At 41.0% G+C, this 27091-nt stretch overlaps 1 protein-coding gene across 11 annotated transcripts in view; it reads right to left on the bottom strand.

Annotated features, from left to right (window-relative positions):
• ANK2 (ankyrin 2) overlaps positions 1-27091 on the bottom strand; it is a 345813-nt gene that overhangs the window by 15594 nt on the left and 303128 nt on the right. For 7 of the 11 annotated variants that reach the window (XM_054823151.1, XM_054823152.1, XM_054823147.1 and 4 more), the window contains 10 exons: positions 26380-26534; positions 25186-25397; positions 24323-24527; positions 22442-22538; positions 17602-17830; positions 15570-15695; positions 13504-13626; positions 12011-12043; positions 9516-9537; positions 76-150 (listed from right to left, as the gene is read on the bottom strand). In XM_054823151.1, the coding sequence (XP_054679126.1) occupies positions 76-150; positions 9516-9537; positions 12011-12043; positions 13504-13626; positions 15570-15695; positions 17602-17830; positions 22442-22538; positions 24323-24527; positions 25186-25397; positions 26380-26534 (1277 nt within the window). Of the gene's footprint in view, positions 1-75; positions 151-1552; positions 7349-9515; positions 9538-12010; positions 12044-13503; positions 13627-15569; positions 15696-17601; positions 17831-22441; positions 22539-24322; positions 24528-25185; positions 25398-26379; positions 26535-27091 lie in introns of all 11 variants that reach the window. The other 4 variants (XM_054823150.1, XM_054823146.1, XM_054823145.1 and 1 more) reach the window with 2 other exon arrangements.

Genomic DNA, 27091 nt, shown 5'->3' on the forward strand with positions numbered 1-27091 from the left:
AATCATCTGAAACACGCAAAAAAAGTGAGGAATTCTCCCCTCCTTTCCCTCCGGCGTAGACGACATGCATTTTACCTGTCCAGCTGAACCCAAGATGATCAGCGATGTGGGCCAGTCTTTCCTCTGTCCTTTCCTGATCGTCCTGTTGATCTAAAGGTCAAAGAGAGCCACAAGTTGCCTTTTACAAGTTAAAAACCATTTTCATAGGTAATATAGCCCAAGAAGGGAAAGCGCTTTTTTTTCTAACTGCTGTAATCTAAATGTGGACAGGCTGTTACAACTGGGTAACTAAAGTGAGGACCGTAAATCCCCAGGTTAAAAAAAAAAAAAAAAGAAAAAAAGCTTGATTTTTCAAAAAGCACAGGACTATCTACATTTTCCATTTGAAAATCAGGCTTTCATGTGGAAATCTAAACAAGGATTTAAGTGCCTACTGTGCCTATTTTGGCCAAGCATTTTATTCTAAAACTTCATTCTAACTTTATTTGAAGACTTTAACTACGTCAAGAGCCATAATTTTCCATGCCTCCTTAGTAAAGACCAAGGTTGAAAAATTCATCTGCACCCGTGCTGCTAATTACATTCTTTCTGTTGTAGGGAAGGTTTTGTTCAAACAGTCCATATGGCACTTCATATCATGGTTTGTATGTGAGATATTGTTAATTTAAGTGGGTTTGACCCTTTCAACGAGGGAGCGCTACAAAATCCCTACAATGAAGGCAAGGAAAAATCAGATGTTCATTTGCCAGTCTTCATTTATGTCAGTATCAGTGAGACTGACTGTTCCTCCCATCCCCAAAGCTCATTTGAGGATGGCAGAATTTGAGTTTTGATTTTCCCTGAATTCGCACATGGATTGCAGTATCTCAGATTCAGAAAAATGGCTTAAGGTTAATGATATATGCGTGCTTCATTTTAGCTACTGGATTTCCATCGTGGCTACTCAGTAGTAGTACACAAGCAGGTGAGAAGAAAATCAAACACCAGAAAACTTGTACTAAAGTTACTGGCGACACAGAATTTTCTTGAGACAGAGATGGTCAAAAAAAGGAACGCGAAAAACTTAATTGCTTCAAACTTCTGCAGATTTCTTTCTGTAATGACTCAAAAGAAAATGAACGTCTCAGTTTCAATCAATGCCTTAATATTTCATTATTAGTAAAAAATTATTAGTCAAGAATAGGGCCAGGGAAAGCCAAAAGCCAAAATGCACATGACCTGAGCAATCAGTTTAATGGTAAAACAATACATATTTTTAGAAGTGTTTTTGTTTATTAAGGTAACACTTCCCACAAGCATTCATGGTTTGCAATCTTGAGATTGTTTCACAGACAAGAAAAATACAGACACGACACAAAAACCAAACACAGCTCACAGGGGGGGAAAAAAAAATACACAACTAACCACCAAAAAGCTTAAAAGAAAATGCCACACACATTGCACGTGTACACAAACATACATACGCGCACACACACCCCAAAGAAAACAAAAGAACCAAAAAGTTTAATTCATGACATGCGTCGCACAGGGAATCCCAGTCGTTGGCAAATACCTTCAGCATGGTCATGGACATTTTCATCAGGGATACGTTCAATCTGAGTCTCTACAGACTCATCCCAAATGGGTCTGGTGTCAAAGATGTCTTCAGGAACTGACTGCTGAGTCTCACTGGATGGCACATTTTCAATAACTGAAACTTCTAGGGCGCTACTGCTTTCATCATCTGAAACTAATTCTTGTTCTCTCTCTGACTGTGTGAGTCTTTCCACTAATTTAGAAGCTTCATCGCTAATTTCTTCAAAGAATTCTATGGAGTTTTTGTAAAGGTCAAAAAAATGTTCTTTACTTTCTTTTGTGGGACTAAAAGCACCGCGGGAGCCTGTGGTGCTTCTGCTTTTAACTGGCAACCGTGACGAAAATACCTTAGGTCTTGCTGTCGTTGCCTCATCTGAGTCTAGCTCAAGCTTCATCTCTCTCTCCCTCTCCCTGGTCTCTGCTTCTGCCTCTGCATAACTCCTAGCTTTTATCGAACGTTTGGTCTTTGGGTCCATGGGAATGCTTGCATCAGATTCAGATTTACTTCGGTTATCTTGTTTCATGGGTACTTTGCTTGTCGTGTCAAGAGCTTTGGGTGACTCTAGCTTGCGGACAGATGTGTCTGTGTATGAATATTGTTGTTCAGCTTTTTGGAAAGCTGCTTTGACAGGGATTTTAGACTTTGGTTTTGCTTGGTCATCTTTTCCTTCACACTGCAAACTGTCTAGGAAGCCATCTGTGGGAAGGCTCTCATTTTCCAATTGTTGCAAGGATTGCGATGCAGCAGCAGCTGTTCTTACGGGAATTTTGGATTTGCTTTCACAAGAAGGCACTCTCTCCATTAGAGCAGTAGGGATTTCAATCACAGATCTCTGTTCCTCTGGTGAAGAGTCTGGCGACTCATCACCCTGTTCAGAAGAAACTAATCTAGTGATTTTGGAAAAATCTAATTCATCTTCTACTACAGACCGCTCGGGAGAGATTGGGCAAGGCACCTGACTGCTATCAACCATGTCAGTCTCCGTTCTGGAGAGGGGCTCAGCTTCAGAGGCAGCAGTTTCTTTCTTTGGTGATTTTGAAGAAGCTGAAATACCCATTTTAATCGGGATTCTGGATTTAAGATCTGCTTTTGCGGTGCCTGTGCTGACACCTTCACCCGTCATTTCGTCTGATTTATCGCTAGACTCAGATGCTGGGGGTGAACATTTCAATGCATCTTTTTCTTGTATATTTGAGTCCTCTGATTCTGAAGGTGAAAATGGATCTGGTGAGCTCTTCAGCTTAGAAGATTCCACCTCTGCTGCTTCTTTCACTTCTTCAGATAAAGAAACTTCTTCCTGAGGCTGCTGCCCCACTTGGAAGAAGTGAAAGCTTTCATCTGGATAGTTCCTTTTGGTCATGTCGATGGCTCCACTTCTAGTCATTTCAAACAACTTTCCTTCCTGAAAAAGAAAAGGATTTTGTTCACTAAGTGGCGTCCCTTCTTCGGTAGGTGTTCTGGCCGGTGTTGTATCAGGCGTTGTGCCTTGTGATCGCCTGTCCACCATTAACCCAAATATCTTTTGTTCCTCCTCTTTCACCCGAGCTTCAAAAGCTTCATCATCTTCACGTATTTCACTCCACATGTCAGAATCCACGTCAGTTTTAGTGATGACAACCTGACTGATCAATTTTTCTGTTTCATCTTTTATATCCTCAAGGGCAGATTCAGCTAATTGTGCGGAATCTGATGCTGAAGACCTTTGTGACTTTTTCTGAAGTGCATCCTCTGGTTTTGGCTCTATTTCCATATATATTTCCTCCGAAGAGTGATGGTCGCTACCTGCGTCTCTGCCAAGTAAAGCTTCACCAGTCTGATCTTTTCCTTCTTCGACAGAGTAGTTTTCCCTAGATAGCAGACTTCTACCAGATCCTACCTTACTTTCAGAGTCAGTAAAGAAATGTTCAGAAGACACGTTTTCATAAGGGCTTACTATATAAGGAGCACTACTTTCTGCAGCATCTGCTACACAACTTTCAAGTTCCACTGTTTCAGTGGTAAGGGATGAATACTCTGGTTCCTCAGCATGAATATCTCTTTGAGATGGTTCAAAATCTGTATCTGCTTTTCCCAAACCACTTCCCAAAGCGGAATGTTCGGTGGCATCACCTTCAGCCCGTTTGCCATCTTGTGGTACAGAGTACTCGGTAGTACTGTGTCCACAAGAACCGTCATCTACTTTCTCAGACACAGCTCCTGTAGCAATGAGATCGGTGTGTGTTAACAATGCACTGGTTTTGACATCTGTTTCGGTAGCATCATATTGCTGTAGTGTTAGTGAAGACTCAGCATGGACTTCTTTTTGAGAACCGTCATCAATGGAATGACACAGAGTACCCCCGAATTGTGTGACCGGGGCATTGGGACTGACTGTCTCACTGTCATCTGTACTGTCACATTTTGATTCATCAGTTTCTGCTGATACACAACTATCAGAATGACAAGTGCCTGATTCTCTTGTGGAAGCCTTACAGCTGCCACCAAGAAGTGGTTCCTCTCTGTCATCTTCTGTTGGCTTGTCCTGGTCTGCTTTAACTGCACCTATCCTGAAAGAGCATTGTTTTGAATCAATGGGTTGAAAACCTGCTTCGTCAGGGCTAGAACCGGAGTCAATGCTGGATGGTAACGGTGAGGGTGGCTGCACTCGGATCACAGGCTCCACTAAGAGGCCTGAGTCAGCTTCTTTTTTCAGCTGAGTCAGTTCTGGCTCGCTTTCTGAAGAGGAAGAACTTTTTCTAGATTCAGCTGCAGACATCACCACTGTAGGTATATCTTTTTCTTCTACAGTTGTTGACTTTGGTTCTTCAGCCTCACATGCAGCTTCTGAATGAGCAGCTACAGGAGATTCATCTTGCTTGCAATCCTTTTTGTAACCTCTCTTCTTTTTTGCTTCTTGTTCCAATTCATCAAACGTTTTGATTTTGGTCACCATTTTAAACATCTCCTCTTCAGGGGTGAATCTCTTCTTTGGCTCACTTTCGGAATCATCCTCTGGTTCTTCACTGACTTCAGGGATCACGGCCGACTTTGGTATGTTTGACAGTGCCTGCGAGTCTGCTGTTTTAGGTGTGATTTCATAACTAATTTCTTCAGAACTAGGAGTTTCAGGTGAAAGAGGACTTTTCCCTGAACTCTCCATGAGGGATGTTTGCTCTAGACTGTCGTCATCAGCACTTCCCTCAGGGTCACGGAGAATCCTGGAACGCACCGATGCCAGCTCTGGGCAGGTTTCTCCTTTGCTAAGAACAGACTGAAGAGGACCCTGCCCCAAAATACCAGCCTTCACTGTTTGTTCTACAGGGCTACTTTCAAGGGAGTCACAGCAGGGAGACTCTTTCATGGGACTGGGCTCCAAAGAATCAGGCGTTTTGTGTGATGAGTTATCTTCTAGCACTGGGCTTGCTTCCAATGAGTCTTTATGACTTATAGCCAAAGAGTCATCTGCAACTGGGCTAAAGCTTTCACTATCATGGCTAGCAAGTGAAAGTTCCAATTTCTGGGGGCTTCTAACCACAACACGACGTTCACAGGTTATATCTTTTTCTTTCTCTAAAGCAGTGTCATGTGTTTCAGAAGACTTAGTTAAATGTGCAGTGGTTCTGGATTCTTTATCCCTGCTAATATCTTTCATAATGGAAGCTGAGCTACTTTCTTTAAGTTTATCAGCCTCTTCTTCAGAGGCTGTAGGTATAAGCTCTTCTGATACATGGTCAGAATGAGACTTACTAGTCTCAGTGACAGCATCTAGCTGTCTTTCAGTAATACCTTTTTCATCTTCCTTTGGAGAGAGTTCCTTCGGAGAACATGTTTCTGCTGTTGTGTGTGCTCTAGCCGCTCCTTTGGCTTCTTCAATTTGCCCATCAGTTTTCTTTGGTGAGAACGAAAGGCTTTCAGGGCTCGTTTCTGGAGTCTCTGCCAGACCCTCATGCTTATAGCTTTCCTCAGAGCTGATCTGAGGGGTTCCATCAAGAAGGCTACCCGGAGAATCAGCCACACCTTCGTGTTTAAGGCTCTCTGAGCTCCCGTCAAAGGCAGCACTTTGCAGAGAAAGAGCGGGAAGGAATCCATCTTTCACATACTCTGTGGGGAAAGCAACGCTGAAAGGACTGGTCAGTACTTGCTCCAAGTTAAGCTCTCCCTCCTCTGTCACTGAAAGGTGTCGGAGCTGTTGATATTTGTCATTATCCTCCAGTTCTTCTTTAATGACATCAGAAAAGTCTGTTGAGGTTTTTCTGTCAGGGCTGATCTGGAAGTCAGTATCTCCGTGGTCATCAGAAGTCCTGCCCTTCACAGCTGCTGTATCTTTGGCACTTTCATCATCAAATACTGGAGGGAGAGGTTCACTTGGTTTTTTGCTGCTCTGCTCTTTTACCTGCTCTTTACCTACGGCTTTCTTGGGAATTTCAGCAGTAGAAATTTGCATTTTCCCTTTTTTTGATTGTGGCTCTTTCTCTGCTTTTGTTATCGTGCTCTGTTTGTCCTTCTGTTTGTCTGTCTTGTGGCTCGATACTCGCCTCGTTTCGCTTTGTGAAGAAATTGGTTTTCTCCGGGTCGTTTCCTTCTCAGGGAGCTGTTGCTTCTGTTTGACAGACTTGTGCTCAAACAGCCCCGATATATTCTTGGATGGGTCTTGACCTGACTGGAAGGCTTTCATCAGTTCACGAACTGACATGGTCTCTTCAAGTCTTTCTGTTTTAGAAGAAGGCGAGACAGGCGGTTGTGCTTTGTGTGCTACCGGTTTTTTGACTTGCACCGGTCTTTTAGAAGCCTTTTCAGCAGCGCCTTCTCTTGTTTGAATTCTGACAGGTAGTTTTGACCGTACTTTTTGTTCATCTTCCACTCGTTTCTGAAGAGCTTTAACTTTATCTTTTATTGAGCCAATAGGAGTTTCCTCTATAACAGGGGATACAGCTTTAGCCTCAGGAGTGGCTGTCAGAGTTAAGCCAGGTTCCTCACCTAGCGACTCATCCGAAGTGAGCTTCACTAGTCCTGGTTGTTCTTCGCTGCTGTGCATCTTGCCTTCCTTTTGCTTTTGCTTGTCTCTTAATTTTGTCCTAAGCGGCTTTTTAATTTCTAAGGCTGGCTTGTGTTGCTCCTGCGGACTTAGCGTTTCAGTTGTCGGAGATTCTTGTCCTTTTTCAGAATCCCTGCTTATTACTACAGCTTCAAATCTCTCTTCTACTAAGTCTTCTTGTAAGGCTTGTGGCTGTACCTCATGAAGAGAAACGTATGTTTTTAAATCCTCTGTAAGGTAATCTACCATTCCTGTCATGTCTGACTTCTCCATTTTTGTTGTCCCTTTGTCTATCCTGACTTCTACACAGGTAGGTTCACTGACTTCTACACAGGTAGGTTCACTGACTTCTACGGGAGCATTTCTTCTGGCCTCTTCGATTTCTTCATCGCTGACAATCACCCATTCTTCTTCTTCTTCTACAAGTTCTTGTTTGGAGAGGGACTTTTGCAAAACATGTTCTTCTCTGGTATAGGATCCACCTCTCAGAATTTCATTTACTTTTTCTAAGTCTTCTTTCACTCTCTCAACTATTTCAAAAGGCTCTCCTGGCTCTTCTTCAGTGGGTTTTCCAAGATCTTTCACTTTAATGGAGCCTGATTTATCAGAAGGGTCAGTTGTCAAGATGGCAGTCATTTTGATCAAATCTTGTTTCATCTCAGAAACTTCAGACAACAGGTCTGGACTGGCTAGTACAGGGACTTCATTAACCAGATGGCTTTTCAGGATAGATGTTTCTGTAGATTCTGTCTCGTCATCTTTGATGCGAATGAAAAACATTGAAAGTAAAACGGAAATCAAAAATAGAGATTGGAAAATGTAATCAGGACTGAAAATGACAGTCTTTGGTTGCAGTGGTAGGAAGGTCAACAAAATGGGCCGGGAATGGTGGATCCACAAGATCTGAGGGTACAAAAGCAAAGCAAAGCTAACGGGGGGTGGGGGGGTGGGGAAACAACCAAACAAAAAAAACCCAAAACAACAAACGAAACCAAAACCCAAACTGAAAAGGAAAATGGCAGGAAATAACTTGCTTAACTTGATCAATATAGCACAACCACACATACATTGTCAAAGCTGTAACAAACCAAATCAGGACACCACTAAAAAAAAAAAGCCAAACCACCAACAAGAAACTTGAAATTAAAAACAGAAGAAACACAGTGAATTTACACAAAGATAGGCATCTCAAGATTGTTCAGATGTTACAGATCAATGTTCAAATAAAAATAAACAAGAAAAAAGGGGGAAAGCATTAGAACTGATTGAAAGTCGATTTCCTCTAAGAGAAAGCCAGTGTTAGCAAACTGTCAGAATAACATTGGGTTAACATTTTTTTTTTCTGAATGACCAAAATAAAAAGTTAAAAGTAATTCTGCAGTAATCTAAAATATGATCAAATGTGTAGAAATCTGAATCAGCTGCAAACCGGCATTTCGTCTAAGGGGATTTCACACCTAAACAATGAAACAAATATTCTTTTGTTTAAAGAGGCATGGTCCTTTCCTTGGAACATCCTCATTGACAACTAATGAATTGACTGAGGAAAGAGAAGACAGAGAAGAAAAGGAGAGATAATAAGAAAAAACTGTGAATCAACTTAGAAGTGATTTCAAAGTTTTTATAAAATGTAATGTATGGCAACCAAAAATCAGAGACAGTCACACTAGACACATACATACAATTTATGTAAGGCAAGTTATTTCCATGCAAAGCAAAGGTGTTGCAAATGCTGCTGGGTATGTAGCTTCCGTTAAAAAAACAATAGCTCTACAAATTAATCATGTAAATTAAAGGTACATGACAATATTGTAAAACATACTGTGGTGAAATATTCGTCTAATCTGTGCAATCGATATACAGTAAGTAGGATGTAATTAATTCCCATTATGCCACAACTACCTGCTGGGAATATTTAATTGCAGGAAGGACTACTAGAAAATGTATAATGACCAGAATGAAACATTGGAGGACTGAAGCAAGTTATGAGCAGAATGCAATGTTTAGAAATTATAATTGTGTTTCGTTGGGTTTTTTTAAAGGTAGTACATCACATAAAACTTCACTCATTTCTGCACTCCAGTCTAAAAGCCAAACGCAAATCAGGAGAACCTAAGCCGTACATAATTATCTGTATTTCTTTGTAAAAAATACCCATTTTGCTACACTATTCTCTCGTGTGTAATGAATGCCAAATATTTGTGCTGGACATTAATTACAACCAGATTGCTGGGGGTGAATTTGGTGCTGAAAATTTGGTGCTTCGGTGCTGCTGGTGTTAGCGTGAACTATCTAGTGCATACTGAAATGGCAGCTACTAATTTTGCAGATTTGTAATACGGATTTTCAGAAATGTCAAATGGATGACTATCTCGCTGCCCAGCCAAGTTAATTAGCCTGAAGCAAAGAAGCTTAACGGTCTTATTTCACCACAGTAAAGGGGGGGGGGGGGCGGGGAGAAGGGTTAAACATCCTGATTACTTTGGACAGTATCACTTTTTTGCATGTATTTCATGAGTTTAATGAAATATATCGGAGTATTAATTATGTTTTCATTAAAAATGATACTGTCATTTATCCCAAATGTGAGGCAACAATGTGTGTCAACAAACGGACAAAACAAAAAATGGAGGGATGAGCATTCATACAAGCAAAATAGCAATAGCGGGATCGCTAGGGATGTCAAAGGAAAGTAAATGCTTAGATGAACTGTTTTAAACTGTATTACTTGTTAATTTATAGATTACAATGCATTTAATTGGATAGCTGCTTTGGTATTAAATTGTTTTCTATTACATTTTTAAAGTATGGATGTTATTAGCAACAGCTGTTAAAGCTCAGCTCTCTTTCATGCTTATCTTAATTCTTAACCATCTTTCATACAAACTGTACTGTAACATTTTCCAAGAAAAAAATAAATCTTACTTTTTTCCGAAGTCATATCAACCTGGAAAAGAAAAAAGGGGGAAATTTAAAAGTTCAAATATAATCAATAGATATAAAGTCACTAGCGAAGTAGTTACAGGTTGAGTCAAATCCACTAGATGTACAGAGACACACAGATCCATTGACTTACATGGAACCAAGAATGTATTTCAAATAATGGTAAAAGCATGGCTTAATTTATTTAGCGTTTCTAATAACAGAAAAATGGTTACTTTGCTATGGTCAAAAGTAGATGCAAAATGTAGCAATGTGGGTTTTTTTAAATGTGACTAGCAGTACAGACGACCCAAACTTTGTTATTGGTGGGTAATGTTGTTGCATTGTTCTTAATTTATTTCTTCGCAGCTAAAGCAAAAAAGCCCAGTAAGGTCATCTGAAAGCACATGTCCCATCTGGAAGGCAACCAGTATGTTTTATACGTAGTTTCATCACACACATTCATTCTGAGGTCACGGTTTGCATTTTGGCCGCTGTACTTGTGTGGGATGGTGAAAAGCAGGCGCAGAAATGACCGCGGACTTGCTACTGCCTAAGGCAAGAACTAGGACTTGATGCCACTAATAGCTATTGACACCTCTAATGGAAGCAGTGATGGGCCCTCAGAGGTCATCTTTTTGATTTTTCAGAGGGTATTTGGGCATAGATTGAAAAAGCCGTATCATTTTACTGTTACTTAAAAGAAAACATCGCCTTTGCCAAAAACATTAAAAAAAAAAAGGCAATGTCAGACTACGAAAATTCCAGAAGCAAATTTTTAAAGTTGCCTTGTAGTTTGACTTTTTTCCAACTCTGCTAGCACAATCATTTGTCCACACAAGCAAAAACCGATTTTTGTTGTGTAAATTTGGATATGCGAAAGTATGCAAAGTTAGAAGTAGCACAAAACATTTCATTTCCTATACAAACTTGGGGTGGTAGGATGGCTGTGAGGAACAAAAATCAGCTATGCGGTGCTGCTGTTACAATATACCTCATATGTTCAGGCCCCCAAGATAGTTTTTAGTGAGTGTTAAAAAGGTTTTACTTGTTTAAAAGTATTCTTTATAAAAAGATAAATGCAAAGATTGCCTCAGTTAAGAGGTGACTAATTCCTGCTTTTCCCTAACCCAAAAATGAGTACAGGTAAATCACTGGCAACACTCACACGCTCATACATGCCTTGCAATCATTTACGCTCACATTATTAAACTTCAGCAGTGCGTATTACAGACCCATAATAGTATGAATTCCTCTGAAGCGCAGATCGCCCTACATGGTAACCTAGGATCCCTAGGAGAATTTACTTTAAATTCCTCCAAATCGGTCTGGAATTCTGTCACTCGACAGTGCCTATCTTTCAGCGCTGGAACAGGAGCGCTAAATATTTCCGTAATGATAACGGGAAACTGCAATCCATGCAACAAAACTTCTGAAGTCTGTTTTGCAGTTCATGGAAAAGATGTCCACCGTCTTTGGGGAGCGGGCTATTCTCACGGTGCTGGCACCCTTACTTGTTTCCAACGGCTGAACATCACCAAAGCGTGGGGATGCTTTTCTAACGTTACTCGTTCACGTAGGGGTCAGACCTTAAGGAACGTCTATAACTGCCAGATCGGGGCCAGGAATGTAAAAGGGAGTCGGCCACATTTCTCCATTAAGACGCAATTCGGTTTAGGCTAAAGATGAAAACTCGACACCTTTTACTTGGGGTAAACTTACTTGTAACTTCTGAGTTAACGCTGATTCTCTACTGGACTTCCGCGTCCAACTCTGAAATCTTTAAGATCCAGTCTACTGGATGTGCAAATGGACAAGAAGCGTGGATTGCGGCCCTTTCAGGTACACAGATACGCGTTCCATTGCAACCCGGTCGCAGGCTCCTCCCAGCAGTGGGGAGCTCGCCGATGGAAGTAACTGTTGGATTTAGGTCTGTTCCTCTGCCCCCGTCCCCCCTACCCACCACCACCAACTGGAGGAAGCATATTTGGACTGTGCTTAGGGGTATTAATAAAAAGTATACTATGCCAATGCTTCACTGCTTCTGAATACTTTAGACAAACCTAGTAGCAACCCTACGTTATTTTTAGCATGCGGGATGGTTCTCAGAATCAGAAAATTCAACCCCATTTCCCCTTTTTTGCGCTGCAGAGATTAAAGCTTAATGAAACACACTTGTACGGCTTATTCTTGAGCAAAAATAATTTAAAAATTATTAAGGAACTGTTTGGAAAGCAAAATGAACTATTATACACCTCCAAAATCAGTGCATCGGAATCAGTGAAACTTTCATTTTAATGTAGGGAAAGTTAAACTCAGTAAATTCCAACAGTGAGCCTGTGCACGATGCTTTTAAGTGCACTCCTCTGCATGGTTTTTAGCACTGAGCTAATCATCGATATGCCTGTTTCACTACAGATTTAATCCCCCAAACGATATCTGTTAGTTGTGGTTTAGTAGTACGCATAAGCAATAGCATGCTGTTAGAGCAACATTACCTCTTCTTCTTGTTCTTGATCTGATTCTGATTCCTTTCAGTTCCAAAATGCCATGCAAAAAGAGAAGGGGAAAAAAGAGCAGGCACAATGTATTTTTTTTTTTTTTTTAGAAGAGTAGGAAAAAACTTCTGACAACATTTAACAGAAAAGAAGAAAACGCAGTCAGTTTCGGCAATTGATTTCTTACGTCAAAAAGCGGCAAAACTCTAAACTGTCAGTTTAAAACACAAAAGGCTACAGAATCAAGCAAATTACAAACAGAAAAGTTGCTTCTGGGTGTTAGACTTCTAGTGATCCTTATTTGGACCCAAACTTAAAACACACACATGCTTTTGCACCCATAAATTAGCATGAATAAATACTTAAAATAGTTAAGAACGTTACCCATTTAAAGTTAAAATATGTTGAGATGTGTTGGGCTTAAATTATACAAAAATGCTGTAACAAAGATTATAATATATGCTAAAAATGCGGAGGAAAAAACCCGACTCCAACAGGCGAGATTTTGGTCCAACAGCCTATACGTTACTAAAAGGTAAGAAGGTCTGCAGCTCCTAATCTGACAAGGACAGTAAAAAATCCTAGTTATTACCGAACAGCAATAAACCGACTCTTTGTAAGGAAACAGAAATCTGAAATCACCTAAACAGAAATCAAAGGCACTGCCGTGATTCATGAGAATTTGACTGGTCTCAATCTCGTTATTTATAAGTACTAACTCATACTAGAGCTTCCCTCTCCTTTTCCTGCCCTTGACGTTGCACCATTTTCTTCCCCAGGCACCTTAATAACTGTTCTAACAATATTCTGAAGAAAGACCGTTTACGCGATGTGACGTACTCAGATTCTTGACAGATTTGATCAGATGTAGGAAGAAAAGTCAGTGTCAAAAGTCAACGTAATATTAAAATCCAGTCTAAGAAAACACTTTTGGTGTTGCTATAAACTGTCCAAACTCTAGAGCTCAAGTCTGCTACGTTTTTATCACTGTCACCACGGAAAAACAAGACAGTTAGCTAAAAATGCTATTGCAAGGCCCCTTAACTTTCAAATTGGCAAATGACAAAAAAGACAAATGATTTTCAGTCCTGCTGTACTCCATATACCTTAAGAACATCGTATGATCCTCACACTTTGTGAGAGAGGTAGGAACGGTCAGTTCATCTCCAGAGGGGTGTCACAAGACACGGTTGGACAGCGTGGGAAGTCTTTGGCAAAGGAAAAAGCGAGCCTAGAGGTACTCGGTGAGCGCCAGATCTGTCTCGCCCCTGAACAGAACCGAGTGAAACCATGGCAGCTAAATGGCGCAAACGGGATTTTTGTTTCCCTTCTGTCATCAATTCTGAGTCCTCAGAAAATGAAAGCCCTTGGCGGGTATTTTTGATTCTTTAAAATACCCACCTACAAAGCTTTAAAAATATTTTGCCCTCCTACTCATTTCCTTGTTTATATTATAATGCTGACGACCACAGGGCAGTATAATGTCACAGTACCTTTGTGTAAATGGGTAAAGTGATGTTTAAATTACATATGGCTTGATGAACGAGGCCCCTCGTAGATTTTGGCTCCTTCATGAATGATAATCGTCCACAGGGTTCTTGAGTGGTATCTCGCACCTGGTAGAGCAAACACACAGCCAGTTAACCTGTTATTTGGCTATTTTGCCGGACGATCTATCTGCGCCACTCAAAACTATGTAGCAGAAAGAGGCTAGACGTGGGACAAAAAGTCCATATAGGCAAAAATAACGTGTTTTCTCTTTGTTTTTTTCCCCTGCTTGTTTGTACGTGTACACACGGATATATTTGTGCGTCAAAGCAAGAGAAGACACAAGCACGTAGGTGCTTAGGCACTAGAAACACTTAGAGTGTAATCACAGCCTTAAGAGAACAGAGGCATTCCGGTATGATTCAGCTTCTGTGATAACTCACAATACCCGTTTTTCACTGAAACGGAAAACTTTTCACCCAAACTTTATGGCCATAACAGAGACTCATTTTGTGTTAGGCGACAAAAGGAACCGTGCCGTTCTTGCCACAGGGCAAGAATAGGTATTTATGCCGATGTTAGCGCTAACTCTTCGCTCAAGACCTTAACGCTAAATATTGTGTTTGTTCACTTGGCTACTCTTTTGAGAGGCCGAACGCAGGGAAAGATTACACTTCAAATTTCTTCTCTTACAAAACGTTTTCTCAAATGGACTGGTAAATCCTATTCTTAGAATGAAGGAATTTGCTGGAATATATTTATAGATGTGACCATTATTATCTACAACAGATACTACATCATGCCATACTTTAAGATTTTGCAGTGAATCTTAGAAGGATCTCCTTCCCAGCTGTTAGCAGAAACAAGTGTAAGCACTGAGAACCTAGGATACTGGTGATGTAGTTTTCCCTTTTGTACATAACGCCAGGAGGATTACGTACGACATCACACAAGAAATACAACTGAAAGCATTACCTCATTCTTCGTTTTCTGAACGGATAAAATGATACAATTAGAAACATGTTTATTAACTTTATCAGACTGAAGATACTAGATGCAAAGACACCCATGTTTTTGAACCTATTTTGGAAAAACCCATCACGGAGAAAAATATGCAAAGCCAAAGGTAGGTGGTGGCACCGATAAAGTTCTAAATTAAAAGAAGCTAACAAGATATTGCTGGAAAGGAGGAGGAGAGTTAAAAAGCTGTCTAGCAGCATACAGCAAATTTAATACAACGAGGGAGTGGATTTTTCTGGAAGTTTCCATTCACAAAGCCTATCGCTAAAACTGTTCTTTGTAGAACCTCTCTCTCCAGAAGAGAGAGTGATGGTGGCTCAGTGACTGCTAGCACAGCCCACAGCGACAGCACTTTTTTACGTGACTTACTCCTCCCTGCAGATCTCCCCGACACCGCAGGTGAGCCCCGGGGACCACAGCATTTATGGCACCGGGTCTACAGTTCGCACTAAAGCATCAGTTAAGTTTGGACGAAGGGAGGGTTTTTTGGTTTGGCTTTTGTTTTACAAACTTTCCTACTCACAGAAAAGTTTTTCCAAATGGAATAGTACAGTAAGATACACTACAGGGATAAAATGAGGTTACAGCTGGGAATTTGTCAAAATCGATTACCTTCTTTTTCCTTTGTTCTCAAAAATACGGTAAAAGCTGTAACTCGAAATAGCCAAAAAGGAGCCATGCTTTTCTTACTGCACCCCCAAGGAAGTTTTGCATTGCTACTGAAGGGAGGACGATTGGTTGAAGAACAGTTATATTTACAGCAATATGCATATTTACAAGCGTAGGGTACAACGAGCATATTTTGAGAGATTTCTGCCAATTCTACAATGTTTTCTGACACTTTTTTGCAGTTTCTGCATTTTTCCCTGCAATATATTGAACCGCGATGCAGAAAACCAAGCAAGATCCAACTTGATCGGCTCTTTAGATTAGCAGGTAGAGAACAGGATTCCTAGAAGGACCATTTTGGTGTCTGGAAGAACGCTGCGGACACACGCACGTAGAGCGGAACACAGATAGTTATCTCCATAGCTCATATTAACACCGTTACCTTAACAAACAGAGGAAGTCTGTTTTCTTTGAAGGCGAAAAAACTGAATATATGATGTTGCCCACTCTTTGTTAGCGGCACCAAATTGCCAAAGCAGTCAACATAGATGGGTTTTCCTTCTAATACCTATTGGAAGCGAAAAAAGAAGGAAAGCAGCAATTAATCACAGTGAGGTGGTCAGGATTTCTTCTCAAGCATAATTCTACAGTAGTTTCAATCAATTTCTTAAATTACTAGGACTTGTCAGCATTTACAAGATTTGCTATGGACAGTTACCTAAAAATCTGCAGAAACATTTCAGATTATTAAATTCCAAATGGAATACTTGTTAATTCAACAACAACAACGTGACACTAGAAATGACAAAATGAGTATTCAGTGTCATGAATCTGGGCAAATTCTCAATCTGTATTTTAATTTGGATTTTTTTTTTAATTGGCTCTAATTTTAGCATACTTCGCTAACCTGGCCTCATCATAACAGTCAAAGAAATATTTTCTTCAGCAATCAACTCAGAAGTCCTACAAGTAGGATAATAAATCAGGCAGGGAATATCATGAACTTGCAGAGGACCTTTTTACCAATACAAATACTTTCTAACTCAGATTACCTACGCGGTTAATCTATTTGCAACAGTCTGTTGCAGCAGGTAAAGATGGTGTGTATCAGTAGATTCTTTTTATTTCAGCTGGACTTGTAAAGGCCTAGAGCTTTTGCAAATCAGGCCCTGGGTAAATACCTCTCTGAAATGCCTATATAATGGTACTGCCTACAGCTTTGGATCACTATTTTTATGGCCTCTCCACCCGTTTAAATCTCAGCTTGCCGGTTTTGGAGATATTCCCTTCAAACCGCCAATACATTAACGTCCCCAGCCTTACTTTCCAGAAATTCAGCCTGGTTATTCAGTTTTATAAGCCCATATTTTATCTAGCTCCTCTGCACAAGAAATGCCTGTCAGAGCTTCAGGAACAGTGAGGATAGATTTTTATTTTTTTTTTAAAGGTAGGAATCTCAGGGAAAAGAGACCATACTAAGCAGAAGAATATGCCATGCACATAGTTAAAGCACTTTCAATTTGTCACCCGTTCAGAGGAAGCCGACAGAGCCAGAAAAATCTGCATTTAGCAGGCAGTTTGCTGGATTCCATGTAGGAAAGCTTTTGCCTTTCAGCAACAGATTTTTTTTTTTTTTTTTGTAAAGCAGAATATTAATCAAACCTGCTCATTTAACTTCTTGGTATGCAAAGATGCTGACAAAACGTGACTACTGGGGTTTTTTTAACTTATTTTTATTTTTATTTATTTATTTTATTTTTTATGACCTGATTTCCTAGCATAGAATCAGTCCAGTTTCTAAGTACAACTGTTTAACAGGTCCGCCATAAAAAAGCATCTTGGGAAACCAAATTCTTTCAATTCACTTTTGTCCTATAGGTTTCCAAGCCTTAGTGCCGTAACAGAGAGCTCAGACTCAACCAGCCCGCTTCCGTATTTACTATCTCCTTGAATCCAGCTTAAGGTTCCTGCTATCTATTTTTTACTTGCTGAGGACTGCCCTGAGAACACACGGGATGTCCCCATTTGAATGCCGATAATGCTATGGAGAAAGCACAAAACGGGATTACCAAAGTGAGACAAGAGAATTCCTTTCTCACTTCTGATATCCAGCTGACTGGATTTCCTTGGGGGTGAAGCACACAATTACCTTCCCCCTTGGTCGGTCGACCCAGGAAGACCCAAATGCAGTCAGCTGAATATAGCTAACCTTTTCCCACCAGCCCCGTAGACTGAGAGATCGGCATTTGTCCGCTGGGAATAGGATTTCATCGCTCGTATCTGGCAGCTGCTTTGCCCTTACCTCCGACAAAAGTCAAAGTTTCCATCTTATCCTGATGCATGAGACTGCATTACGGCAGTATTTGTGGGCGCTATTATTCTTCGCTACTTGTGGCAGATAGAAGGCAGAAACCACAAGCTTAAAGACAGACCTTAGAAAATGGAGCAAACCGTTTAGGATTCTTGTACAGTACCTCTACATCCCTGCTTCTGGCAACTTCAGCGAAATTTTCTTGTTGTTCTAGAGTTTTATCCACCTTGTCATCTGTCATGCAAAAACATCTTAACCGTGCTTCAATGGGATCATGTGATTTGGCAAACACCACAAATTTGGCCATGTAGGGGACGCAGATAATCTCTCTGTACACTTGGGAAGCAAAAGTAACAGATTCTTGTGTCTGTCGACAGTCTATCAACCAAAATCTGTAAAAGAAAACGAAGAGTTGTGTAATCAGCACAGAAAGATTTAAGCAAGAAAATGGTATGTTTTCCCGTCTTGGCAGCATTAGCTGGTAAACCACACCAATTGTATATGACAAGTCAGAAAAAAGTAAAAAAAAAAAAAAAGTTATGATTTGGGAAGAATCCGCTAAGAATGCTCATGGTACCCTCTATGCATTTAGGAGCATGAAGCAAAAAGGGAAAGCGTTCGGACCAGAACTTCCTCTCCTAAAGACCAGACGCAAAGCCCTCGCGGCGTCTCCTGCCCCACAAATCCCAGGCCATCATTTGCCTTGCTGATAAGATCTCACTCAGCTGGAAGCTTATTTGCTTCCAGGTACGTGACTGGCTTTTAAAAGCTTTAAGAAATTCACTTCTCCTGTGGCAGACAGTCTCATACACCTTCTCTGATGATTTAAGTAGATGAACTTTCTCGTATTTGTCTGTTTATGAAATACATATATTACATTTATAAGTATTTTTAGAATATTTAAACAATTATTGATGCCTTACCAAAATCAAGAAATTCTGGAAATTCATCACAGTGTCCAATAAATGTTTTTTCTTCTATTCAACTTTGTTTTCATCTGAATTGGCTTCTTATAGTGAGAATATGTGATCAAATGTTTGCCGCCTTTTACCAAGAAAGAAATCTCTTCTCGAATAAGCTCAGTACTCTCTGTTTTCCATCGCTTTCAACAGCTTCTGATGACATTTGAAACGGTGACTGATGTTATCACCATTCTTCGAGAGCTTCCCAAAATGCCTCTGAATTTGTTCTTGTTTATCCCACAGCATTATTTTATTTCTGTGCAGAACGTAAGCAGAGATGGGTGTACCGGAAAAGCACAGTTCAGATTTCCTCCTAACTGTGACTCTGCAACATCTGCCTTTCATCTAGAGAAATACAGGGTCCTTTTGACAGCCGCTAAACACCTGACGACGCAGATGAGAGGACCGTCCCATAAAAATCTCACTAAAATTGCTCGTATCTAATCATACGCCGAGCCTGTCGTTTCTCTTCCAGTTTATGACTAAATTGTTAAACTCCAGATGGGGCATTTTCATCCTTTTCTCTTCACCCCCTGAAATCTTCCTCGGCATCGTACAGTTTTGTGTTTGCTCAGTGCCGGACACATCGGTGTACCACACTCGGGCATTAGTGAACTGTGTACAAACTTCTGACGTGACAGGGACTCTGTCAAGGTTCCCTGAATTTTATTGGTGAGGAACAGGAGACTGCAACGACTTTTGGCACGTGTTGCCAAAAATCCTTCAGTCTGGTCTAGGGCCTCCACCTCTCACAGACGAGATATAAAGCTGCCTTGCCCCAACTACTTGGCTTTCTTCTACCATCTAGCTTAAAGGTTAGCAGTACATCCCGTACATACAGCATCCAAACCGGAGGGTCCTTAGGTGAACGTAAATGATTTTGTCCATCGTGTAACACTTCATGCAAACCCAGAAATTATTCTTCTATGAATTTAGTCAGGGACTTTTAACTTTGATTTTGTGCTAAGGTTTTGTTACGCATATCGAAGACCAGCGGTCAATATATTTCTCTATCTGAGCCATATTATATTTTGAGGACCCAGAAAGCAGATGCGTCCACATCCTATTCCTGCTACCCCTGCCTCACAGAGGCTGTGATCACCGCCGACTCGCTTTTCATCGTGGTTTCTAACGTGCCATTTTACTGACAGCATCTTTCTAGTGTCTATGCTGAGTAAGTCAAACGTAAACTTGTTCGAAGCAAGAGGCGAATACTACTGGAATAAATTACTTCTTCTGCACGGTGTGAAGCCAAGAGCTGCCACTGCTATCTCATTCAGGTACCACCGTGCCAGAGAAATACTTCAAGATTTCAGGGCAAGGTCATAAGTTGTCTGATTTCACTAACATAATTACTACAAACGAACGCCCGCCTGTTACAAAGTATTGCTAGTGCATGTGAATTGGAAGAAACCACCTCGAAACTTATCAAACGTACACGGTGACTTAAGACGTACCGTGGATGTTGTGACTCAAGTCTAGAACTTGAGCTTCCAGAACAGGTCCTCTTGTGTCGAAAATGAGCCTCCTCTTTACTGAAAACTACAGGTTCTTCACCCTTTTTTGGGCCAGGAAAACATTGCCCGGTAATAAAAGTTTACAGAATTTCCTTATACCTTTGTCGAGACAACTGAGTTGTTATTTTGCAAAGATAACGACTTTCACTTAAAAGAATTTAACTTCTGCTCCCAAGATGCAACAGCAGAGATGCACCAAGCATTCTAAAAGGAGTAACACGTATTGCCTTCTTTCTCAGATATCATTTCATTTAGTTTCTCTGTGGAGCTGATGACATTTCTTTTAAATAAAATTCACTGTGTGGGTGGAAAGCAAGCTTGAGTTTGACACCCGTAGGATGGAGACGGAAGTCATGAGAGGTCAAAGACACCTCAAAACCTGATATAATCTACAGGGGGCTTATTACTTACTGTAGATTACATGGTATTATAACCCACAAAGCATACCTTTCAAGTGTGATTTCTCTGGTCTTACTCATCTGCAGTTGAATAATAGCGAATTTCATGCTGTGCTTATCTTTAGAACATTTAACAAACACGCTGGTTAAAAAACAGGCTGATGACATTTGAAAGAGAGAAAGCATGTTTGGTACATAAAGGCTCTGCATCCCGATACCTTCCTCTCCGTGTGTGGGAGAATTGTGCTATGCTGGGCTCAAACTGGAGAGGCTCCATCCTCTGAGAAAGCACCGTATGCTCCAATGTATACACCAGGGGCTAAAAAGCCCAAATGGATCCTAAATTTTTTAAAAAAGCTGCCGCTCAGGAAATGGAAAACAGCTATGCCTCCAAGTCTGCAGTTTAATTCACATGTATTTTAGACAAATCTCTTTCCCAAGCTCATTTTGGACAGAATTAGTCTTATGAATTTAAGATTTAACTGGACGTGACCAAGTTACTGTGAAGAGCAGACAGTCAGGAATCGGCTGAGTCTCAGCGGGGCACAAGGGTAGGTGTACTTTTAGACCAGGGCACAAGTGAAGAAACTCAAGTTAGCTTGTCCTTCAGCAAAGAAGGTAATTAGTTCTCTGACTGTAAAAACATGAAAAATCCCGGGTTTTAACTTTAACAGCATTTAAAATCATGTTTGGGCTAAAGCAGTCTGTTGAACATTCATTTAGATTAAAAAGAAGAGGTAGAAGCCATTAAAATTTGCACATGGGACCCCACCTGTATCACAGAACATCAGCAACAGTAATCAATTTTAACGTCATCATCAGGATTAGGAAACATCCACCACCGATACAGACTGTAGTTCCGTTAAACTGTCCCCCCCCATTCTGGCTGTATTTCACATGCAGGCTTCCTGGGGACTTCCCAATTTTATGGACTTTGACCTCTCAAACTTTGCGTCTAGTCTCCACATCTGGTACTTCAATTAATCTTGAATTTCTCCCCTTAAACAGAACACTGCAGGTGGCAGATGAGAGCTAACCCAGACTTTAAGATCTCCCTCTTGTGGTCACTGCTGTTCCAGAGAAATGTAGAGTTCACCGAAAAGAAACGTACATAAGCAAAGCATCCAACTTCATGGGAAGAAAGCCATTTCTGAACTGAGAAAGTCTAGAAAAAGAATACTTTATTTTGCCTAATGTTCAAGTTATACCATAGAGCTGACCTCGTTTTAATATTGAATAAATGATTTCATTAAATAGCAAACCTAATCTAATAGTAGTAACTGCTCGGACACCGAACGTTTGCACTGAAGGAAATTCATTGATTTTCACGGGCGAGTTACCCAAGCTTTTTGTAACTGTTCGCTAGACTACACACCCTAAATGTCATGCTTTCCAGGTCATGCACTGCATCTCCTGTTAGAGAAGGAGATTGTTAAGCATGTCCGTGATAAAAATCGTGGACAGGATACAAACTAAAATACCCGCATACATATATATATATATATATTTTTTTTTTAATATGAAATTCTGTTTTCAGAAAGACAGCAGTTGAATCTCGTCACAAGAACAGATGGTCGGGAGAGATTCTTCTAGATCACAGTGCGGTACACCTACAGGCCTTTCTGCTTGATTTCTCATTTGTTGGATATTCTGGAAGTAACATCTTTTGTAAGATGTATAATGAGCTACCCAAATAAGGGATATCTGTTTCCGTGGAAATCTGCATATTTCTGCATCTGGGAGAGAAGTGGCATCCAAAATGAAGCCAGATTTTTTTCTAACTACCTGCAAATTGAACTGTCCCTCAGATTACGAGTTCAGCAAAATGCATGTGTCATTCATTCATTTCTGGGATCATAGCAGGTGCTGACCGCAAAGGACTAATGGCCGAGATAAAAACGACAGGAACATCTATTTCTTTCCGCAGCTGGTACGGACTGTAGCGCTTAACAGCTCTCGTACATCATCTGTCTGGGCTAGGAGGCTCAGGGCTTCCAAAATACCTCGCCAACTGGTTCACAGCATAGACAAAACATCTACGTTCCTCCTGCTATATAAACTAAAATAGTTTAAAGGAAATATTTGTAGAAAGAGAGGCATGCACTTGTGTTTTGTTGCACAGGTACCTGGCAGAGACGTTTGTCGTGAAGGAAACGCATTCATTAACAAATGTCAGTGGTGTTGTTCCAGTGATGTCTTCCCATTGGGCAGGGGTGGTTCCTCCTGAAATGGTTATTTTTTAAAAAAAAAATAATTAAAACCAAGCAAGTCTGCAACTTTCTTGCTTCTAAGAAATATTTTACATTCTTCTGACTTTTTAAATCCTATGAAACCAGTAATAATCCCAGACATGCCTTCTCCTTAGCTCCACATTATTCCACTAATGCTAGTTGGATTGTATGGGTTTCCCCTGAGAAAACAAAGTGCCCAAATGATTTTCAAATGATGAGTCCTGTTGCACAACTCCAGAAATGTTAAAAGAGGCTAAAATTTTGGGGGAGAGATGTAATTTATTAGAAATTGCTCGTTCTAGACTATTCACATACACGGGGCAAAACTGGCCCAGATATAGTGCAGTTAAACCTATATTGTCACACCTGGGAAACAATAATAACGATACTAACAGCGACAACTACAATTTATGATTTCTATAATCTACCTCTTTTTCAAATAATTCAAAGACTCAGGTCCAGTACGTACATAACCAAGAAATTTCTTTTGCACGTCGCTATGAAAACCCGTGAAACCATCTGCGTCTGACAAGATCTTGGGAGTCGAAACGCGCACCCCCAGATCATGCTGTACTACAGACAGCCTTCTGGATTCCTGCCACTCTGCTAAGCGTTTCAGTCCTCTTTGGCACGGACGCCGCCGGCTTCCTGTTTGGCCCATGCAGCTGAAAACGTGGGCACAATCTTCACCTTTTGGTGAAGAATATCCAGTTGGTTTCCAGTTACCTTAAAATCACGCGGAGCTTACATAAAACCAGAAATGCAAGCGTTTATTTCTAACGGCAGGTATGAACATTTATGACACGCGTACGAAGAACTAAAGGAAAAACTATGCGTAATCAGGGCCAAGTCAGAACGTGGGTCTGTCCCTGCTCTCACATACAGCTGACTTGTGAAACAGCCATTTGACCGTGTAGCAGAGTCTTTATGCAAGCCTTAAACCAAGCTGTATCCGTAAAGGAATACTAGTTTTCAGGAAATACCTCCTCTCTCCTTTTGGTGAAGCATTCTTGGAACCAATTTCCCTTTCGAAGTTTTCTAGAGGATCCTTGCAGATTTACTGTCCCTCCAAGAAACTTACTCAAATTCCTCTTTATAAAGGAGAACATTCTTCTCCATTTTTAAATAAATGTTGTTTCACTCTCTTGGAAATGCAAATATTTTTTCTTGATCAGATGTTGCTTCTGGTATTTCAGCACCTAACACCTTTATATCAAGAAATTGTAAAAGCACCTGTTCTCCGGAATGACTCACTGGCACATCTCAGTGTGTCATGCATCTCACATTGGGCTGGTATTTGAAATCAGTTTGGAAATGAAGATGCTAACTTTTAAACAGAATAAATGCACGCAGCTCATTTCTGCCTCTTAACTGAGACTGAATTTGACGCTGATCTCTTTGGAGTTCTAGCAAGGATAAAGCGTTTAACTCCAATATTTTCCTCTGAAGCATACCCCAACGTTATGTCTGTATTACGCTTACCCTGCTAGGCAGAGGTATGCCAGTTCTCAAGAAACAAACTGTAAGGAAAATGCAAATAAAAAAAAACCCCAAACCCAAAGTCTATGCTTATATCACACATCTCTTGTTAGTCCAAACAACAAATGTTATTTCTGCTATAAAGTAATTGTTTGGAAAGTAGTTTATTCTCACAGCCTCTCATCCCAGCCAGGTTTTCACCGAGCTTTCTGTGTGTATAATCGGTTTAACATATTCAGCCCGCGGTGACTGCCAATTTCAAGACGCGCATAAAAAGCTCTAGTATTTGCATCTTACCTGTTATGCTGCATAGTAACCTTAAAGTGGGTGTGTCGCCTCCGTAACCGTTCATGACCCCGTCACTGGAGGCCTTGGGAACGGGAATCGTCATCGTGATGGGTTTATGGAACTTCCTTCTCCTGGGCTCCAGCGTGACTATAGGACTGAAGGTCGCCTTGTTGCCTAAAATCTTCTTTATAAGTTCAGTATGCATAGGTTGAGCCTTTCCAAAGCAAGAGACAGTAACAGAGTAGTTACTTGAGAACAGTTTAAGGAGTAGGTAAAGAACTGGGTCTCTGTATTGCCACGAAACCCTTATGTTTTTACACTAAACGGCACAATTTCCCATGAAAACCTGCAGACAGAAGAACTGACTGCCAGTGAGAAGGGGAGACCTCCCTTTTTCAACTTTCCCACGCCTTCCCTCCTCTTCCTATCCCCTTTCTTGGTGCCTGTCAGACCCTTGACAGCGTTAATTTAATTCACTTAACCAGCAACAAATGCTTCCCTTGTCACCTTTTTTCCACCCCCCCCTTAGAACAAGCTCTGAGCTATTTTAGCAAGCTACTCAGCTGTTCACGGGGGATTTCAACAAGCACGGCCTCCTGGCCAAGGTAAGTTGTGGATGCATGCAGCGGGAGGAGGGGCTGGAGGTAGGGGAAAGACTTCCCCTCTTTCGGTAGTGAACTGTTAGGCTGGTTTACTTCACGCTGAGAATCTGTACGTTTGACCTAGTTATTACAGCAGGTTGTACTTCTCTGACGCCTTGCATAAGAAGCATTTAAGAAATCGTTCTACGACCTGCACGATCATCATCATCATCACCAAAATTAGGGGGAAAAAGAAAGAAAAAGTTAAGCCTCCTAATTGTTTCATTGTACCTGGAGGCCAACGCGAATTCGTTTGGTTAGAGCCCCTTCTGGGAAGACTGCCTGCACTTGTGGTACCACGGTGCTGCTCAGCACACCTCCCTCAGGTCCGATAAGGTTGCTGTCCTGTTTGATCCGGGATACCACCGCAAAGTACTGAGGGAAATCTCGGGTGATGATGCGGCAGATACGTTTCTTCTCGAGCTCCTCTGGAGTGTCAAGTACTGAGGCCAAAAGAGACAATGGTCAGAAGACGAGAATTTCGGAGAAACAATACGGCGAACTTCAAAATGCTTTTCACATTTAACTGCACCTCACAAAAGCATTTTGTCTAGAAACCAAAGGGGGAAAGGAAAGATGCCCCAGCATTTCTAGTTCAGCTAAACCAGAGAAATCAAGAAAGGAACAGACAGACAGACAGACCGACCAACCAATTAACTGAAGGGAGCTGGGGACAGCAAACTCAGAACAGGTTGACAACATCCCCAAAAGGAGCAGGCAAACGCGCAAAGGGACTGGTCCGAGCCCCTTTCTACTTCACGGTTTCACACTGCTTGGAGTAGCATCAAGGGAACTAAACTCCAAATCAAAAAAGTATCAAAGTATGAGTTGAGCTGTAAGTACGTGAGTCGGCTCGTTTACTTTTGTGTTTTGTTTTGTGTTTTGTGTTTTTGCTTTTTTTTTTTTTTAAAAAAAGCCATCAAAATTAATAACAGATTCTGTAGATCCTAGACAGCCCGAGGCCATTCTGTTCTCTCAGAAAGCTGGAGTACCCATGACTGACATTTCCTCCCACACACGTAGCTGCTTGGAAAGGATTAGTATGATAATTGCCTTGTTTTGGAAAGATGTTTGCTATGGAAGCTTTTTGTTTAACGCTATGAAAAGGAGCAGTAGAAAGCACAAGTCTAGCATCTATTCTCCATTTCGTGACGGTAGATTTTGTTTTGTCCCGCCACTTCAGCAGACCGTGCGAGGGAAGCAAGCACAAGTCCACAGTGCTTCCGTGGCTCCTGTACTGAGAACACGAATATGCTCCAGTGTGACCAAAATGAAGTATCTGGAGAACGTAGCATCAGAAATTCTAGGTCAGACCAAACATGAGGTGCTAAATAAAATAAACAATAAAAAGCTATTACCCCCAGTTACAGAAGTAATGCAGGAGCAGAATTAAAAAAAAAAAAAAAAAAAAGTCAGACTAGATACCTTCATCCATCCCGTTCAAGATTTCATTCAGTTCATCCTCAGTGTATTCACAGAAATGCTCCTTCCAGCTGTCCCCGTTCTCACTGCGCAGTATCACCAGCTCCCTCTCTTTCCCACGCAGAGCAGCAAAATGGGGAATCTCCACAATCACAGGCCTGGCACAGCAACACAGCGCATTAAATGCACACGGGAGAGAGGAAGAAACAGGATTAACAGCAACTCTGTTCGGTCTGCTACAAAGTGACCTGGAATTCTACCTATTTCGCTGGAATACTTTGGCATGATCCTAAACTAGTCGGTCACTAAGACAGATTAGATTTTTACAGGGGCCCAGTAAATGCTGAAGGACAGATTAAAAAAGTGCATTCACCTCTTTCCACAGTGTGAATGATCTTTGGTAAGATAATAGCGCTTAGCTAGAAATTTGGTAATTGTTTTGCAAATTCGTAAAAAAAAAAACTCACGCTCATTTTACTTGTCACTACTGTCTGGGTTAACCTGTGCAACTTCATTTCAAAGAGAATCTACTGTAACGTATACGAATAGCGGGACAAATTCTGATCTCGCTTATACCAGTGCAAATCAGAGTAATTTCATTGCAATCCGTGGGCAGTTGCGTCCTGTGCCGATTTTACTTTGGTCTAATTTTATATATTCCAATGAAATTATTGCCGATTTACACTCTGGGAGAGATAAAGGAGGACTGAGGAGA

This window comes from Grus americana, chromosome 4 (genome assembly GCF_028858705.1).
Source record: "Grus americana isolate bGruAme1 chromosome 4, bGruAme1.mat, whole genome shotgun sequence".
Taxonomy (NCBI): Eukaryota; Metazoa; Chordata; class Aves; order Gruiformes; family Gruidae; genus Grus; species Grus americana.